Raw genomic sequence first — 19409 nt, forward strand, 5'->3', positions numbered from 1 at the left:
TAAAGTTTAGAAAATTCTGGCCTAAGAGAAGACAGGAAAGCAGAGGGTAAAGAGGGGGTGCTTGCTTTGAAATCGCACACCGTTACGTACTTGGCGAAGGGGAAGCATGAGGAAAGGTTGCCGAGCTGCTGTAACAAGTCACTTTTCTCGCGGAGAAATCTCGGGAAGGGTAGTTGGGAATTTCTGCAGATGCCGGATATCTCTTTTGTATACAAGAACATTCAAGGCACCAGTCCCCCTTCTGTGGGCACAAGGAGGGGGCTGGGCAGGGCCTTCGGGATCCACCTTGAAGGGGTGCAGGCCTTGCCGAGGAGCAAAGGTAGGGCTCCATTTTGGAGAGAGGCGTCGAGTTCTGGCACATTTCCTTTAGAAATGCCTACCTCCTGGCACCAGTCCTCCTCGCTTGGGTTCCCATGTGAAAAGCCATCTCTGGAGTTATCTCTGGAGTGTGCCCTGGGTTCTTTGTCTTGTGTGGAGGAGCAGGGGAAGGTCTCTTTGAGGCTGTGTTTACATAAGAACAGAAAACTGTTTTATGGAGAAGAATGGCGTGATCAGCAGTGTCCGGACCCATCTTGAGTTGTTTTGCTTTTGGTTTGAAGTGTCGGGTTACTTTCTCATGCTCATTTGTGGCAATTCTCCAAATTAGCGTCCCCGTGATTGGCTGCCAAGGAATCAGTTTCCTATTTATTTACGCAAACTGGCAATTTCCTGGAGACAGATGCCCGGGGAGGAAGGAAATGTTTCAGAGAGACTCTGACTTGCACGTTTGGTTTTCTTCTGCTTCCCTTATGCTGTTGTGTCAGATTGTCTTGTCACTGTCAAGTTCATGTGTTGTATACGAGAGGGTACCACCTCGGGGGTTTATTCTGGGCCTCAGGTGGCGTGGTGCTATCTTAGGGTAGAGTGGAAAAATACCGGTGTTGGGAGTCACATGCACCCCTTCTAGGCGAGACCTAGTGTGAGACCGTTTTCACTTGTGAGCCTCGTTGTCACATCGGTGCAGTGGAGATACGGCCTACTCCAATACTCCATGCATTATATACATGATATATGCAATGCATAATTATATTTCATATAAATTACATGTTATGTATAATATAATATGTATATACATGCATGCGTATGTAACATATCTGGTTCGTGCGAGGCACTTATTAACTATTAGCACCTTTCCTCTCTTTTGTTAAGGACCTCCCTAAAGTTATCTTGCTTTCTATTCCTATCCTATCAAGCTTCTATTTCTATCAATCTATTATCTATCTATCTTCTTTTTTTTAAAGTTTTTATTTATTTATTTGACAGAGAAAGACACAGTGAGAGAGGGAACACAAGCAGGGGGAGACGCAGAGGGAGAAGCAAACTCCCCAGTGAGCAGGGAGCCCGATGTGGGACTCCATTCCAGGACCCTGGGATCATGACCTGAGCCGAAGGCAGACGCTTAACGACTGAGCCACCCAGGCGCCCCTCTATCTATCTATCTATCTATCTATCTATCTATCTATCTATCTATCTAATCTATCTATCATCTAATTATCTATCTACCATCTATCTATCTATCTATCTATCTATCTATCTATCTATCTATCTATCTAATCATCTATCTGTTTCTTTCACATCAGAGGGCTCTGACTGTTATGAAGGAAGCAGAGGGAAGAGTTAATTATCAGTCAGGCTAGCACTTGGTTTTAGTCTTGGTCTTTCAACATTATAGGCCAACCAGAGCCCCATTTAAAAAAATGTCCCTTTGCTCTGTCGCTGTGTTGAAATGGTACTAAAGACAGTCTAAGACCAAGTACACACATTAAAAATCCCAGATAACCTTTATTTAAATATTTCACAAACAAGTTACAAGTTTCTTTGCAACTACATGGTAAATCAGATGTTAATTTACAGCTCAGGAACTATAAACAGTTCGGCAACTAGGGCCCAAAGGAACTGCATCCACAATAGAATGAAATATTTTAAGATGATAAACTTTTATCCCTTTTAAGTGTTTATGAAAAAAGATTTAAACTTTCTGAAAATTTCTGTCTTGGGGGGATAAATAATATTTACCACCAGAACAGTGTTGATGTGCGCATGACCACACAGACTCTTTTTCATGTAGCCTTCACTTTCAACTCTTTAGTAATCTGAATCCATGCATACTGTAGATAACGAATGACTTTCTTGCTTTCTAAAGGAAAAGCTTTTGAAAAAGTAGCAGAAAATGGAAATTTTCGGCATATACTCACAGTGCTTCCATGTGCCACTTTCTCAAGGGCTTCACAGCTTCATGGTGAAATTTTTGTGGTCTTACTACACCTGTTGCTTCTCACCATATCCCTACCAGCCAGCTGACACTTGGAAGCGAAACAAAATGGTTCAAAGGCTTCTCAAGCTCAGCAACCCTCCAACGATTAATGTTATGATAGCGATGTTGCATGAGTGATAGGAAGAGGCTTTTCTCCTTACTGAATTTGATGAATATCTAAATTATTTCGGCTTAATTTAGACAGTTAAGGTTCTTATCTGAAGTCCTTGTTCGCATGTTCAATTTTCTTCTGTATCTACCTATTTTGCATATGCTTTTATATAAAGAAGGTCAAAATTACAGGATTTTTTCAGTAGTGGGCTAATCCATCAGCGATGGGAAATATGATAAAGGTTAACACATTTGACTCAGCAAAAAACCGTTGCTTTAGACGAACAGTTATGAAAGCGTCTTACCACCAGACTATGAGAAGTTCTAAATTTCAATAGCCAGATAAGGAAAGAAGTTGGGATGCATCATCTTTGTGAAAAGTGTAGCCAGATCACTGATGATGATGGAGATGGTGATGATTTTATTATTATTTCTTAGTGGTTAGACACAGAAGGTAGTTCATTCTTTCTCAGTGCTCACCTTTCTCTTGGTGTGATTTACCTGTCGATTTGTGCTTATGAACACTTCACACGAACAGGTTAAGGTGCAACATTGAAAAACTCACAAGTGCTTGGAGATCCTTTAGTTTGTAGCTGAGCCCAGGGCAAGATCCTGAACGCCCCATGCTACTTCTCCTTAAGCTTTCCCTCCCCTTGGTTGGTTAGGCCGCGACTGGGTACTTGGGAGGACAAGAATGTATTTTCGCACACCTGAGATATCTAATTAATCTAGTAGGAGTCCCTCATGCACCTGTGCACAAGCCATGGGAGGGAAGGGAGGAAATCCTGGGAAATCCTGGAGAAGATGATCTTGTGAAGGAGACATTTCTGAAGTTTACTATGAATTGAGAATGGTGTTAACGGTTCTTGACAGCTCTTAGAACTTAGAAATAGCAGAAGGTCTGTTTACTCGGTTTGGATAGATAGTCCCGCCAATGGAGGCGTCAGACTAGAGTTTGTCTGGTTTGGCTGCATGATTGTGAGTGGCACCGTGACGTAATAGAAATAACAGAGCCCTGCAGCCAAACCACGTTGAGTTCTGGAGGTCACTTACCTTGGGCAAGCTATTTGATTTTCCTGACTGTCAGCTTTCTTTATCTGTAAGTTGGAGAAGATAAGAGTCCTTGCCTCATAGGGTTGTTGTAAGGGGTCAATGAGTTAACAGGTATACAGGATTTTGTACAGTGTGATGCATAGTAAGCAATCAATACATGTAAACCATTATTATTATTATTAGCATTATTAATGCATATTTTTTTTTTACCTTGTTCATACACCCCAGGAGAACTGTAGACTCTTTTCTTCAGAACCAACCCGGAGAGCTTATGTATGGGTCCAGCTGCACCAAACCCAGCATCGAACACAGCCTTGTTAATCATGTTATACTTGCCACCTATTAAGACCGAGACCCAATGTATTTATTTTGGATGACATGCAATGTGACCTAATTCAAGAATTTGATGGTAAATGGTTATGCCATTTATTAGACTGTTTAGAATCACATTTTGGAAATCTGGGATGTTATCAAAATTTCTAAAAATGGTCCTTGAGAATCAAAGTCTTCTCTGATACCTACCACAAAATTTAACCAGATTTATTTTGCTATCCTGTTCACATTTGCAGGAGTTGGCGGAGAGTCACGGCAGGTACATCTACCTGAAATGATGTTCATTTGGAGGAACTGGCAGTATTGAAGGTAACTTCTTTCTAAATTAGAAAATGTTTGCATGTTTTTGCTAGAACAAGTTATCAGAAATAATTTCTCATATGCAAAATGGAAAGAAAAAGTAATTTTTAATCAGCTCAGGCGGTTGATGTATTAATAAAATAGGGAAGATGGTGTGACTGTTCACTCAGTGGAAATAAAATCCTCAGTTTTGTGCTCAGCAATCCAGAAAAGCAACTTCTGGCTCTTATTACTTTTTTATTTTCAGGAACTTGGACTAAAATAAAACGCATCAGTAATAATGAAATAATGCTTTGATTCTACTTTTGCTTTCAATAAACAATGTAAATGTGTTTGAGCAAGTTAGAAAACATTCTGCCATTCAGGAAATGCCACCACTTTGGCTTCAAAGAATTGGTCACTTTTTTTTTTTTTTTGAAAGGATTAGAAAGAACTACTCAATAGCAGTATCTCTGTCTTGATGAGAACTCTGGAGACAGGGCGCATACTTAAGTAGGGGAAAATTAAGGCATATGTTACTTAATGAAGTCTGCACTTTATTCCTGTTTTTCTGTGTTCTAAGCTAAGTTAGGCTGGTGGCTTGATTTGCAAAGTGCAGGAGGGCCTTCTGGCTTGAGGGACATGGAGTCTTGCACTTGTTGACCTGAGTGAATTGCCTACTTGACCCCTGGGTTTCTCCCTAGGGATGGCCCAGGTTCACGAAGGAGGCTGAGCTTTCCGACTGTTAGCTAGCCTAGGGGCCAGGCTACTGAGTTTGTCTGAGTCTATAAAGCCAGAAGAGGAAATCTTGTAGAATATGAGTGTGCAGGCTTGGACCTCGCACCCCCCACCCCCACGCCTCTGGGCCTGCTCCGTGCATGGGTGGAGAACCAGTCTGTCGTGGTCAGGATGCAACATCTCCTGACTGAGCGGCTGGACTTGTTCAAGAGAGATAGACCCATGTTCTGGGACTGCAGACAGATGGTTGTGACCGTGTGCCATGCGGTCATCAACCTGAGGATGATCTTGCTCCTCTGTGAGTATAGCCATTGTCTTTGCAGCTGATTGCAAAATGCTCAAATTGTTCACTATGATGGACAAAACAGGTGCACGGTCCCAGCTGTGAGTGGGGGCCTCTGGCTTTACAGACTCCCTCAACTAACAGGAGATGTACGGGGGACCCCAGATGACGAGTCCAAACTGTGAACTTGCACTAAGGCAAGACCTCGCATCGGCAACGTGAGACACAACATAGAAATCAGAGAAGAGCTACTGTCCAGCCGTTTTAACCACCAATACCCATTTATTTTAATGGAAAAAAAAATCTGCATTCTATATGCTCCAAAAAGACTTACTATTGAAACGAATACAATATATGGAACTCTATCTGCATAATTTCACTACAATAAAGACAACATATGACTCCTACTCCCTACAGAAGGCGAACTGAAATCACAGGTGCAAACAGAGATTGCATAAGAAAGCGTGGGTGCGCGCATGTGCGTGTGATTAAAACCTTTAGTAAGCAACTGCACTGAAATATGCTAAGACACTTACCTTACCCTAGTTCGTGGCCAGCTCTAATAAAAAGCCACAGGCTGTCACTAGTTTTATCTGATAGAAAAATTTGGTGTGAGCTTGGATGGTTCTTTACAGTTTATCAACAAGGAGATAATCTTAGTACAAGCACGAACTTTCCTCTTTGACATGCTCACAGAATAAAAATCAATTACTTTTCATACATAATGAACATCTTTTATTTTCAGGTTTGCAAACAACGGTAGTCGAGTCACACAAAAGGGTACTTTTAAAACTACCTGTATTTACTCTATTTTATGCCTGTATATATGAAACAAACGTGTGTGTGCATGAAGGGATGTCTGTCCTTGTGGGTATGTATGTGTATACACGTGGTGCCTGTCGGCCTCCTCCCGCGCAGGGAGGGCCTCCACGATGACGTCTGCAAAGGTCCAGATACCGAGCAGAGACAGATTCTCTGCCATGATCTGCGTCCTCGTAAGAACCGCTGGGACTGGATTCAGGACACCTACCAATGCGGAGGGATGCCCCCGAAAGAATATTTCAGCCCTTTTCTTGGCATTTGATGGTAAAATTTGCTGCTCTGCTCCTCACCACTTTTGCTCGGGATCATGGCATGGGGTGGCAGTGAAAATCGGTTGCAGTCCTTTACTAAAGAGAAAGGACTTGTGTCTCTGCTCTCCCTCTCTGCAGACCTGCCCGGCAGGCGGAGGCGGCACGGAGACCGCCCGGGGCGCTGGAGACGCGTCAGCTCTGTGGTCTGTCCAGTGCCTCGCTCGATGCCGAGGCCCTGGAGGGGACAGCTGCGTAGCTTCTGTCCTTTCCTTGTGTAACCTCTCAAGGAAGAATGACATATCAAAACTAAGCTCCTTCTGTAGCGTTTCTCTCTATAAATACTGTGTATATACACATACGGATACTCACACATATACAAATACGAACCCACAGACAAAGCTGCATGTGTGGAGTGCTGACTAGCGACGTGGCAACGCATCAGAAAATGTAGTCACTGTCTCTGCTCCCAGAAGGTCAAGTTATATGCTGTGATCTTTAAACATTCAGGGAAATTCAGAAGATTCCATTAATTAAAGGAGAAGTGGTGAAGTACAGACCCAGTGACGTCGCAAAGAAAACAAAAATCTGAAACAATTGAGGCCTAGGTGTGAAGTTTGAGAGCTGTAAACTGCAATCTTCAGATTTGGATTTTTTTTTTTTTTCCTTTTTCCTGTTGCTATGGAAACTTGGTAGTCAAGCTTCAAATATCAGGAGTTCTCACAGACCTGAATGGGAAAGATTCAGAGTTAAGTCAAGGAATAGCACAACTTGATTCAAAGCGTTTTAGCTAAGCACTAGACAAATGGCTGACGTGGTGTAATAAACACATTTATAAACACGGCACTACCTGGGGGACATTTTTTTTTTTCCTTTGGCATAACATTTGAAGAGAGCGTGAATAGTTCTGCCGGTTTATGTCTTAAACAGCTGGATTGGTCTGAAAACGCTCATGCCAAACACCTCATCTCAGACCCACAGGGTCGACTGCCTCTGTGACCCTGAACTCTGTCCCTTGCACAGTAGCCCAGAACTCGTCCATTTTAGGGACAGGTTGACTTGGTAGCTGAGAGACTGATTGTCATCCCAGATACTATTTTTTGGTCACAGGGAAGAGCAAGAGAGCTACTGGTCGTTCTTCAGACAGGGCGTATGAGTTTCCTCCGGCTGCTGTAACAAGTGGCCTCGAGCTGAGTGGCTTGAAATAACAAAATGTATTCTCTTAGCATTCTGGAGGCTGGAAGTCCAAAAATGAGCCCTATGGGGGCTAGAATCGAGGTGCTGACAGAGCTGTGTTCCTTTTGGGGGCTCTAGTGGGGAAGCCACTTCCGTGCCTCTTCCAGCTTCCGGAAGCCGCCTGTATTTGTCTCATGACCCCTTCCTCCACCTGGCTGGCCTGGACTGTCTTGTCCAAGATTATTGAGGTCACCCAAACTGTGTTTATTCTCTAAGATGTACACCAGCCCGGGGTCTCCCCTCTGCCGGATAATAGCACGAGCAGGAATAGCTCGGTTCTCTGATGCTTTTGCTTAAAGATGATTATATCTTGGCTTTATACAGGGAAATGGTACCACAAAAACTTGTGTTATAATCAAAGAAATAAACATGTGTAAAGGTCAACCTACTATGTAAGTGTAGTTCATTCTGGAATGAACCGATGGCTAGAATATAATGGATTAACTTTGTAAAGCTTGGGCCTTTTCTTTCAAAACCTGCTGAGGGGCGGATCAGTGTGACAAACTCACCCACCTACTCTGTACCCCTTTGGCTTTTAGAGGTTAATCCTCTCACTTATCTGCTTGGAAAATTTAAAGCAGCTTCTCTAAATCAGATAAAAAGTCTTTTTAATGTGACTCAAGTGTAAGCAACATGATACCGGTTAAGGCTAAAGGTGATTCCTTTGCAGTTAGGAGTCTCCAGGACGCATTTAATTTCTTTTTTCCAGCTGACTTTTTCACTGTCCTGGCCACCATTATCGTAAACTCTGGTTACTTGGGCTGCATTGCTGGTGTCCTGCCACATTCACCCATATCTGAAGAAAGACTTGAATATATTCAGTGGCATCATGAATTTTATTTAAAGATATCCTCCATCTGTTTTGTTTCTTAAATTCCACATATGAATGAAATCATGTAATACTTCTCTTTATCTGACTGACTTATTTTGCTTAGTGCCATCCTTTAGTTCCTTACCTTCTACTTCCATCCATGTCGTTGCAAATGGCAGGATTTCATTCTTTTTGATGGATGAGTAGTATTCCATTGTCTATATATACCACATCTTCTTTATCCATTCATCTGTCGATGGACATCTTGGCTCTTTCCACAGTTTGGCTATTGTAGACATTGCTGCTATAAACATTGGGGTGCAGGTGTTCCTTTGGATCACTATGTTTGTACCATTTGGGTAAATACTTAATTGTGCAATTGCTGGGTCGTATTTGTAACTTTTTGAGGAACCTCCATACTGTTTTCCAGAGTGGCTGTACCAGTTTGCATTCCCACCAACATTTAAGAGGGCTCTCCTTTCTCCACATCCTCGCCAACATCTGTTGTTTCCTGAGTTGCTAAATTTAGCCATTCTGACTGGTGTGAGGGGTATCTCATTGTGGTTTTGATTTGTATTCCCAGTGATGAGTGATGTTGAGCATCTTTTCATGTGTCCGTTCACCATCTGGATGTCTTCTTTGGAGAAATGTCTGTTCATGTCTTCTGCCCATTTCTTGACTGGATTTTTTGCTTTTTGGCTTTTGAGTTTGATAAGTTCTTTATAATGTTGGATACTAGCCCTTTATCTGATAAGACATTTGCATATATCTTCTCCCATTCTATAGGTTGCCTTTTAGTTTTGCTGACTGTTTCCTTGCTGTGCAAAAGCTTTTTATCTTGATGAAGTCCCAATAGTTCATTTTTGCTTTTGTTTCTCTTGCCTTTGGAGACATGTCTAAATCCTTAAGGAATTTCTGCAAATGTGCACTGATAGGAATGTAACCTCTGCCCATCTGTAAATTATATCAGCATTTCTAAATATGTCACCCAAAAAGTGATTCGGGGAAGTGCCAAAAAGTGAATCTTCATCTCAGACCTCTCCTCTCCCAGCATTGATCCATACCTTCAAGGCTACTTGGCCACAGTTCTCTTTGAGTCATGACAGCCTCTGAAGGGCTACTCATAATTCGGGCTTTGGTTTCATGACCACACTGCCTCCCCCAACCTTGAGAATCCACATCCTCCCTAGGAGGTAACCACGTTACATCAAGACCCACACATCTCCCCTCATCTCTTCTCTGACCCCCAGCCCAATGTTCCTGATCAGGACATGGTTTTCTAATAGAAGGCTGAAGCAGATATCAATGGAGAGCAGATGCTTGGCAGAACCTGTCAGGCTCCTCTCCTTGGTTCCCTAAGCATACCTTAGGTTCTACATCACTGCCATGGAACTGGGACCTTTCCTAAATTCATAATAGCTGATGTCAAAACATTTCCTCTCAAAAGCATGGGCAGTGCCCCACAAGGCCATGCACATGGATGTTCATGGCAGCATTATTCATACAATCCCCAAACTGGAAAACAACTCAAATATCCATCAACTGGTGAGTGCATTTTTTAAAATGTGGTATATCTATACAGTGAAATACTACTCAATAATAAAAAAAACTACTGATAGGGGTGCCTGGGTGGCTCAGTCGTTAAGCGTCTGCCTTTGGCTCAGGTCATGATCCTGGGATCGAGCCCCTCATCGGGCTCCCTGCTTGGCGGGAAGCCTGCTTCTCCTTCACCCACTCCCCCTGCTTGTGTTCTCTCTCTCACTGTGTCTCTCTCTGTCAAATAAATAAATAAAATCTTAAAAAAAACTGTATATATAAAAAAGCAAAAACAAAAATCTACTGATACATGCCTCAACATGAATGAACCTCGAAAGCATTATGCTAAGTGATAGACATCTGATGAAAAGGACTACATATTTTATGATGCCATTCAAATCAAATGTCCAGGCAAGGAATAACTATAGACAGAAAGATCAGAAATTGCCCAGGGCTGGGATAGGGGCAAGGTCTGATTGTAAAGGGGCACAAGGTAACTTTATACAGTAATGGAAATGTCTTAAAACTAGATTCTGGTATTATAGAATGCTATACATTTACCAGAATCAGTATAGCAGATAAATTAATGAGAGCAGGTAAATTATATGTTATGTAAATTATAGCTCAATAAAGCTGCTAAAAAACATTGTCCAGTGTGGTGTTAATAACTTAAAATAATAATTTTGGTCACTGAGGAAAAATATTGACTGAATAAAACCCACTAAATTAAAAAAGTCTCCAGTCCCTGTTTAAGTCAATTCAGACTGTAACATAAGAGATCCTACCTCTGAGGGCTATTGACTTGATTACATGAGATAGTCTATATAATTTACGTAAAGCTCTTAGCTTTGCGCGTGCGTGGCACTTAGAAGCCCTAGGAGATCAACTGTCATTATCCATGCAGTTGCACTCCTTCAAGGGGCCATAGCTCTTGTGTAAAGCACGACTCAGGGCCATCTGCAGGCAGAGGGCAGCCTGCTCCACCCGGGTTGGGTGCTTCCCAGGCCCTGTCTCTGCCCAGAACACATTTCACAATAAAAAGGAACAAAATATTGATACATTCAATGACATGGACTGTATGATTCCATGTATAGAAAATTCTAGAAAGGCAAGCAAGTGATCAGACAAGGCAGACCAATGAGGGTCTGGATTCAGGGGAGGGGATCAATAGCGAAGGCACACAAGGAAACTGTACCTTGGTATTTGGTGTGGCTACACAATTGTGTACATTTACCAAAACGCATCCAACGGTACCCTTAGAAATGGGTGAATTCTATGTCCAAATAATACCTTCACCAAAAGCATTAGAATTAAAGGTATTTTCAGCGGCTGTTTTGCTCCTCTTGGTCACATCTTTAAACTTTTTCATTGTGATTGAGGTTACAATTCAATTCTCCCTCCTCGCCAATGTAGAGACATTTAATTTTGGTACTTGTTAATATGGTTCACCTGACACGTCTTTTTATGTTCTTGATATTGCTGATTAATTAAGCCTAAAACAATGTTCAAAAAGGTTTCAGGATGATATTCTTTCCTGGAGCTGCCTGAGTCACACCACACAGAGCCCTACAAACCCCCCGCCCCGACACAGCCTAAGAGAGATACCAGCCCAGGGGCACCTGGGTGGCTCAGTTGGTTGAGCGACTGCCTTCGGCTCAGGTCATGATCCTGGAGTCCCGGGATCGAGTCCCGCATCGGGCTCCCTGCTCGGCAGGGGGTCTGCTTCTCCCTCTGCCCTCTTCCCTCCCGTGCTCTCTGTCTCTCATTCTCTCTCACTCAAATAAAAAAAAAAAAAAAAAAAAGAGAGATACCAGCCCTTCACTGAGAGGGTCTTAGGGCCAGCACGGCACAGCTCTTCAGTGTCAGCAACACATACCTTCAACAGCAAAACTGGCAGTAAAATTAATTCCATTTACATTTTTTATTACGTCCAATGTCATTAGTTTTATTCCCTTTAGTTCTAGCTGTCAGAGGAGATGCAGACCCCTCAGTTCTAGGCTGTCATAACCACCTGAAATGTTTTTACTACTTTCTCCCACGAGAGGCAGTCTAAGTGAATGCTGGCCTCACCGCTGGCCCAGCTTGGGACCTCTCTGAGCATCAGTTTTCTCACCTATAAAGTGGGATAAAATCTCCTGGCCAACGAAGAAAATAAAAAAAGCCATGGGACATTAGGGTATTTGGTTCATGCTAGTCTACCTGGATCTCAGTGTTATTTGAAGGGAGGAGAAAACGCCCCCCCCCCCCCCGCCGCCATGTTGTATGGTGTGATTGCTGTAGTTTTACGAGCAAGGGTTCAAAGAAGGGGTTCGCACACATGATTTTGACGTTACCTACAGGTGGCCTTACTTACCTACAGGGGGACAGCTCTGTGTTCCTAGCAAGGGATGGCTCCTTTTGTGAGAACAAGAAGCACATTTGACATCTCAACCATGGTATGCACACATCTGTCTTTTCTCGATGATACTATTTTGAGTATAAAATGAACGTAAGTTCTTTAGGAGTTACCAGGCGATTCTGCCCTGGATTAGTGATCAGGTGAGAGAGAGAAGTGGGCAATCTTTGGGAATCTGCTCACTACTGACCTCTGTAGGCCACGGGTCTCCAATAGGGGGCACAGGAAAAACCCTGGTTGAGGAGAGGAAAATGCTGCTCCATTATTTATATTCCCCTTAATCCACACTATTAGGTTAAGTCTTACTAATATTTAATATATGGATTGCTAGTGGCAGACATGCGTATTATTATAAAAGATATTGTATAAATATGCACAGACACTGGGTCCGTGTGCTGGAGGCCAGTGTCACCTGGGATGTGGGTTCCACATCTGGGTCGGATGGGCCCAGAAATCTGTATTTCAACAAGCAGAGGTAGGAAGTCTCCATCCTATTAAAATAGGTAAAAATTAGAACCTTCTCCCAGCACTGGGGAGGAGTGATTGCATCCTTTGAAAGGAAAGGAGGGTTAAAAGAGGAGACTACAGAGCAGATTTTTTAGCTTCTTTCACAAACACATGTAGGCAGAGGGATTCAGGTGCGTGGAGCTGAGGCTCTAAATTCGGACACAGAGTCCACGCACAGGCTCCAAATTCGGACACAGAGTCCACCAAGCCAGGGAAGGGCTGGAAATAATCCACAAGGGAAATATGGGGTGACAGGTAGCCTGACATCAGAACAGACTACTGTCCTCATAGGACAGGGAGAAAAGATTTATCCCCCCAGTGAACAATGTGGTTCAGTTCTATTCTTTTAGTTGCCCCCCACCATTTCACTGAGTGATGCTTAGAAACTTTTTAAATGGGTCGGTGCCATGCAGGAGAGAATTATGCTGTTAAAATAGCCACCGGGAAATGGCCGCAGATGGTTCCTGGGCTGTTCTGGGTCTGAAGGAGAGGTTTCCTAACTCTCCCAAGCAGAGAAGGGCATCCCATCGAACCTGCCTCCTTCACCCTTATCCTTCAAACAGGACGGGATGGGAGGACCACAGCAGGGAACATCAGGTAGTTCTCAGGTAGCAGCTACGATGTGCCGGATCTCTCCACCCTTCCTGGTTCTCTCAAGAACAAAAGGAATTCTGTTTTCTCAGGAAGGCTTTAATTTCTCCTCCCAACTGGGCACAGTGCTTAAAGTGGTGTCCATGACCCAGAAGCCACTCCCACTTTTATTTTCTTCTTCTTCTTCTTCTTCTTTTTGGTGGTATCACCATCTCCATCCCCGGGGTCGCCCAACTCTCTAGAGCAGCTTTGGCCTTCTTATCCTTCTTCTTCCTCTTTTCCTTCTTCACTCTCTCACTGCTGCTTCAGGGCTTTTACCACTTTGGCCACCACCTCTCTCTCTCTCTTTTATTTATTTGAGAGAGAGAGAGAGAGAGTGCATGTGTGAGCCAGGGGGGAGAGAGAGAGAGAGAAGCAGACTCCCTGCTGAGTGCAGAGCCCAACGTGGGGCTCAGTCTCACAACCCCAGAGATCATGATCTGAGCCAAATTTGAGAGTCAGATATTCAGCCGACTGAGCCATGAGGCGCCCCTCTGTTTGTGGTCACTGTGGTCCACATATTCCTGCATCCTTGTGGCAGGCGTGCTGTCTGTGGCCTTGCCATGCTGACCTAGAAGGCCCTGCTTGATCATCAGCGTCTTCTGACTTCCCTTGGACCTAAACCCCACTTCCGAGGGTAAGTGTGTCTCTCCATGATTCCTCTCTTGATCTTGGCTACCATATACCCTGGTCCCAGATAGAGATCACTGCTGTGGTCATTAATACAACAGCCACGCAGACTGCTTCCCCGTTGGTGGTGATGACCACCAACTCCTGAGTGACTTTGATGCCATCCTCAAACCGAAGAACCCCTAGAAGCATGATCTTTGCCCCATAGCAGATTGTGGTCACTGCAGTGTCTTTCATCACCAGCCACTGATGAGAAGGCAGCAGCTTTTCCAAGGGTGAACAGCTTGCCGCAGATATGCCTCATCCCTGTGGCTGTCATGCAATCGCTGGGCATCGAGCACATCGGGCATTGCCACCAGATGGTCCTTTCCACTCATTACCCCAGAATGAACCCTCCGAAGTTCCTGCATCTGACCACCCACTCCCAATAATGAAGTAAGGTGCACACACAGCATCTGAATATAGGTTCCAGCCTCACAACTCCAGATTCCTAGTCTTCTTTCAGGATCATACTCGACTATCTTACTCTTGTATATGGTCCGCACTCAGAGTTGCCTCTTTCCTGCAGCAATAAGTGGGGGTCCCTAGAATAAGTCACCCGTCAGGGTTCCTAGGGCACCACAAAGTTGAGTGCTCCCTTCCAGAGCACTGTGTAGCCGGACAATTCCCACATACTCTTTGCATAAACTCTGTTGGGATTTCAATAAGTGAGTGGCTTGTTCTAGGCACACGATTCAACAAGCCACTCCCATTGGGATCCAGAACACCACTGCATCCTGTCTTCTACACCCAAAGTATCCACTGGATCCAGGCTACCACCTCATGGGCAGAGGGGCTGGAGGTGCTTGTCAAGATGAATGAAAGCTGTCCTAATATAGTCCCCAGTCTCCCACTTCAGAGGATTTGAACCACAAGGAAGAGGTGTATCGTGTGTTGTCCTCACATTTAGCTTATTAAAGTCCTTGAGCAACAGGGGCCACTGAGATGTGTCCATCTGAGCCACCTCGGACTCACGTGTGATAAGAAATTCTTCAGTGTATTGTATTTATGCTACATCTTCCTCTGGTGATGACTTCCGCTCCTTTTTCTTCTTACATTTCTTCGGCAAACTAAATACTTCCTTGTCCACCATGTTCAGGAAGTCTCCATTTTAAAAACTCACTGGCAGTCCAGAGTAGCAAAGTGTCATTGAGAGTCAGGCTTTGATGTTGTGATAACTGGGTTTATGGAGGCTGATGTGTGAGTGGCCGCTCAATTACCATCTCTTTCTCTGTGCACACACACGTTTGTGTGCCCGTGTGCACACACACACACACACACGGACACATGCACGACACACTTTTTTCTTTACAGTCACACAAGAAGTACAGCCCTCTAGTTTACCCAGGCTCTGTTCTGTGTGAGTTCCAGTGACTCCTAGAAACCACACCTAGTGCTGGGCTTGCTGTCTGTCCAGCACTGACTTGAGAAGCTGGTGGGAAACAGATTCCAGATGTTTACTGCAATAGAATTGATCAGAGAAGGACATTGTAAATAATCCTGATGTGTCTGTTGACTGGGGAATACAGTGCACAGTGTTCATATGACAGATTCTCTGTATCAGTTAAAATGAAAGGACTGGGGCAGGTGTAACCTACAGCTGTTGGGCTAGAGTGTGTTTGTGCGGCTCTTGAGCTCAGAATGGTTTCCCATGTTTAAAGAGTGGGGAAAAACAAAAGAGAGAAACAACAAAAGAGCAATAAAAAGGAATATGTGACAAAGCTGATGTGGTCCACAGAGCCCAAAATATTTGCTGCCCAGCCCTTTCTGGTAAAAGTTCGCCAACCCCCAAATTAGAAGAACATAGAAGTACCTTGGAAATGCAGTGTGGGGAGGAAGAAAAGCAAGTTACAGAACATCATGCTCAGGATAACATGAATTACATAAAGTTTTATAAGCTGCACAAAATAGAACTATAAGTGGTGTGTGTGCGTGTGTGTGTGTGTGCGTGCGTGTGTGTGTGTAAACATATAAAATAACATCTGGGGGTACCTGGATGGCTCAGTCGGTTAAGCATCTGCTTTGGGCTCAGGTCATGATCTCAGTAGCCTAAGATAAAACCCCGAGTCAGGCTCCCTGCTCAGCGCAGAGTCTTCTCCATCTGCCCTTCCTCCTTACGCATGTGTGTACACACAATCTCTCTCAAATAAATAAATAAAAATGTTTAAAAAATAAAAAAAAAACATCTGGAACACTCTAAGTCATTATAGTATTTGCTCTGGGGAGAAAGAATAGGAAATGAAACTGGGGAGAAAAATATAGGGGATTTCACCTTTATCTGTAATAGTTTATTTCTTGAAAAGAAAGGAAAAAGAAAGAAAAAAAGAAGAAAGAAAAAGAGAAGAAAAGAAAGGGGAGAGTATATTTTCTTTCATCCATCCTTTCTTCTTTCCATTTATCCATCCATCATTATCTATCCATCCATCCAACCATCCATCCATCTATCCATTCTATCCATCCAAACACCCATCCATCCTTCTATCTGTCCATCCATCCGTCCTTCTATCCATCCATCCATCCTTCCATCCACCCATTTGTCCTTCCATCCCATTCATCCATCCAAAGAGACACTTCTCATTGTAAGATGTTCTCCTTAGCTCTGCCCCAGGATGCTGGCCCAGCACAGAGCTTTATACACAGTAAATGTCTGAGGTTGGAATGTGTGACTTCCTGTTGATCCCACTTACCACTGTCACCGGGAAGTCATAACTTCTGTTCCCTTTTTTCCCCAATCAGCAATTTCTCAAGTTCCCAATTCACACTTACACTGATAACCTTCTCAAAATATAAATACCAAAGCCCAAGAAGATGTCAATGGCATTACCTACATGTGCGTAATTGCTAAGGTTAACGTTGGGCTAGTACTCCATGCATAGGAAATATCTGATACACATATCTATTCATTTTATGCTCACTTTATATTACTCAGCATAACAATTCATTTGTTTAAAATTACGCTTCATTATATTACAGCCATTACTACCAGTCAGCGGGGAAAAAAAAGTATGAATTATGCATTTATCTCTTTTCCTACAGCCCAGCCTCCCTCCGTGAATTCTCACGACTGTTCTTAAAAAGGCAGACTACCTACTTTAACCTTGCCAAAGATTCTTCTGCACAATGCAGAGAGAAATAAGGCCCTGGTAGACCAGTTCCCTAATGTGGCACGTTCTTATTAGCCTAAATTTGGTGTCATCAGCAGGGCATTTCTCGTTACCTGGTCTGTGGGTTGCCCTGAATGTCTTTGCACAATTCCCCAGACTGGCTGGCGGGGGGATGTGAAGACGCCTTCCAACAGTAGTTGGAACACTTTTACACGAAACACTATTATACAGACATAAACCAAGAATGAGCGCTTCCTCGGGAATGAATTTTTTCGAAAGCTCTATGGAAAACAGGGGCTCGGGGGAAGTTAGGTGTTCGCACTCGTGCATGCGCCAGAGCTGGGTTACTTACAAGCCAAGCTGAAGAGGGACATGAGCAGGACTGAGGTCACGCTGAAGTGCAGGGCCCCCGCCGCGTTGCAGTCCACTTTGGAGTTCTTGCAGGAACACACGTGTACCCTGAGGTCAGTGACGTTCGTCATGGGTGGTTTCCCTGAATCTGTCACCATGATGGGCAGGTGGTAGTTGGCTTTGTTCAGGTTTTGAAGAAGGCTTACCAGGGCGTGCGTATCTGGGGGAGCCAAGGAGGACCTTCGTGAGAGAGGGTTAGACTTTCCCAAATAAAAGGGTGAGGTTTTGGCGATGAAAACCACACCAATCAGGCATTGCGTATTGGTTTATAACCATGGGCGTGTTTAAACTTAAATTCCTTAAAAATTCAAATTCATCTCCTCAGTTGTGCTAACCACACCTCAAATGTCCAGCAACCACGTGTGGCTGGGGGCTGTGGCATCCGAGGTGCCAGATAGAACATTCCATGGCCAAGGAGTCCTGTGGTTCAGTGCTGTGATAATCTATTTCAAGGGGACCCACTTTTGTGAAGGTGACTGCCTACTAAGAACTCCTCCCTGCAGATTTATTACACCGATAAAACTATCTTTGCCAAGATCACATTCGACATCCGGAAAAACTGACTTAAAAACCCATTTTCCCATCGTCACAGTGTGCATCTTAACTATATACAATTTTTGTCTGTTAACTACACGTCAATGAAGGTGGAAAAAAGTAAAAAAGAGAAAAAAATGAAATGATCAGCTGAGAGCATTTTTATTTAAGAATCCAAATTCAAATACTCAAAATAAATTCTTAGACCAAAAGGAAAAAAAAAAACCCAACCACTCCAAAACCATCCACTCACTCTAAACGTGGACACGACCCCTGGATGTGGCCATGGGGACAGGTTCCATAGCCTACAGCTTTATTGGTCCTCAGCCACAGCTCTGGATCTGGGTGGGAATGTGACACACCACCCCAGCAGGGGCACTTAGATTTCGGCCCGTTTGCTGGGAGCGTGTGCTGTGAGCCTGGCCTTGGGCAGCATGCAAAAGTGGCCACCCCACCTGGACCCTGTGTTTAGCCTCGGGCTATTCTCTTTTCAGTAACTCACATGACTAGTGATTTTTTTTTTTTTTTTTTTGAGAGAGAGAGAGAGAGAGGGAGCCCATGAGTGGGGGAAGGGGCAGAGGGAGAAGGAGCATCTCAAGCAGACTCCGCACTGAATGTGGAGGCCGACACGGGTTTCAGCCTCACACCCCTGAGATCATGACCCGAGCCCAACTGACTGAGCCACCCAGGTGCCACCCCCCCTTTTTTTTTTTGACTCTCCCCTTTCTGGGCATGAACAGTGCTAGGTATTAAAAAAAATACCAAAACTGGGACCAGGAAAAGAACTGAAAAGTCAGCTGTCTCTTAAATAAAACCATGAGGAAAACAGAGCAATAACATGAAAACAGAAACAGATGAAGTGTCATCCTGACCAGAAGGAGAAGCAGCAGAAATAACCAACGTGTGTAGTCACCGTAGTTGCGTGACGGGTTAATGCAAGGAACAATCTTCCCATCTCACTTGTGTGGACGAGAAACTTGAGTAAGAAAGTTCCAGCTGGGACCTTCTGGAAAGAGCCGGTGGTGGTTATTCCAATCTGCTGTAGCCACAAAAACTAGCAAAGGAAGCATGCTAACCCCTCAGACAAGAGGAGGGCTGTTTTAATTAAAAGTAATCAGCATAACAGAACTCATTCTTTAAAAAGCAATAAAATAGACAAACAGGCAAATGGAATCAATAACAAGAGGAAGGCTCTAGTAAAATGAGATATGAGATAAGGCCATTCAATACATATGAGATTTTTTAATAGAAAATTTTATGCACAATTGTACAACCCATTTTCAAGACTTAATGAAATTAGTAATTCCCAATCCCTCTCGAAAATTCTACTGCTGGTGGATGAGGAGGGTACCCTGGCTGGGTCAGTTGCAGGGGAAGTTCACTGCTGGAGAGAGTGTGCGTCCGGTGCGTGGGTTC

General features: G+C 43.8%; 1 protein-coding gene and 1 pseudogene across 4 annotated transcripts in view; both read right to left on the reverse strand.

Annotated features, from left to right (window-relative positions):
- CDH13 (cadherin 13) overlaps positions 1 to 19409 on the reverse strand; it is a 1446671-nt gene that overhangs the window by 9773 nt on the left and 1417489 nt on the right. For 3 of the 4 annotated variants that reach the window (XM_064580856.1, XM_064580854.1, XM_064580855.1), the window contains one exon: positions 17401 to 17619. In XM_064580856.1, coding sequence (XP_064436926.1) covers positions 17401 to 17619 — 219 coding nt within the window. Of the gene's footprint in view, positions 1 to 5339; positions 6889 to 17400; positions 17620 to 19409 lie in introns of those variants that run through there. The other variant, XM_045890672.3, reaches the window with a different exon arrangement.
- Positions 10322 to 17382, reverse strand: LOC129046287 (H/ACA ribonucleoprotein complex subunit DKC1-like; annotated as a pseudogene).

Source organism: Mirounga angustirostris, unplaced genomic scaffold (assembly GCF_029215605.1).
Source record: "Mirounga angustirostris isolate CCGP_5_RB_7025 unplaced genomic scaffold, mMirAng1.0.hap1 SCAF_16, whole genome shotgun sequence".
Lineage (NCBI taxonomy): Eukaryota > Metazoa > Chordata > Mammalia > Carnivora > Phocidae > Mirounga > Mirounga angustirostris.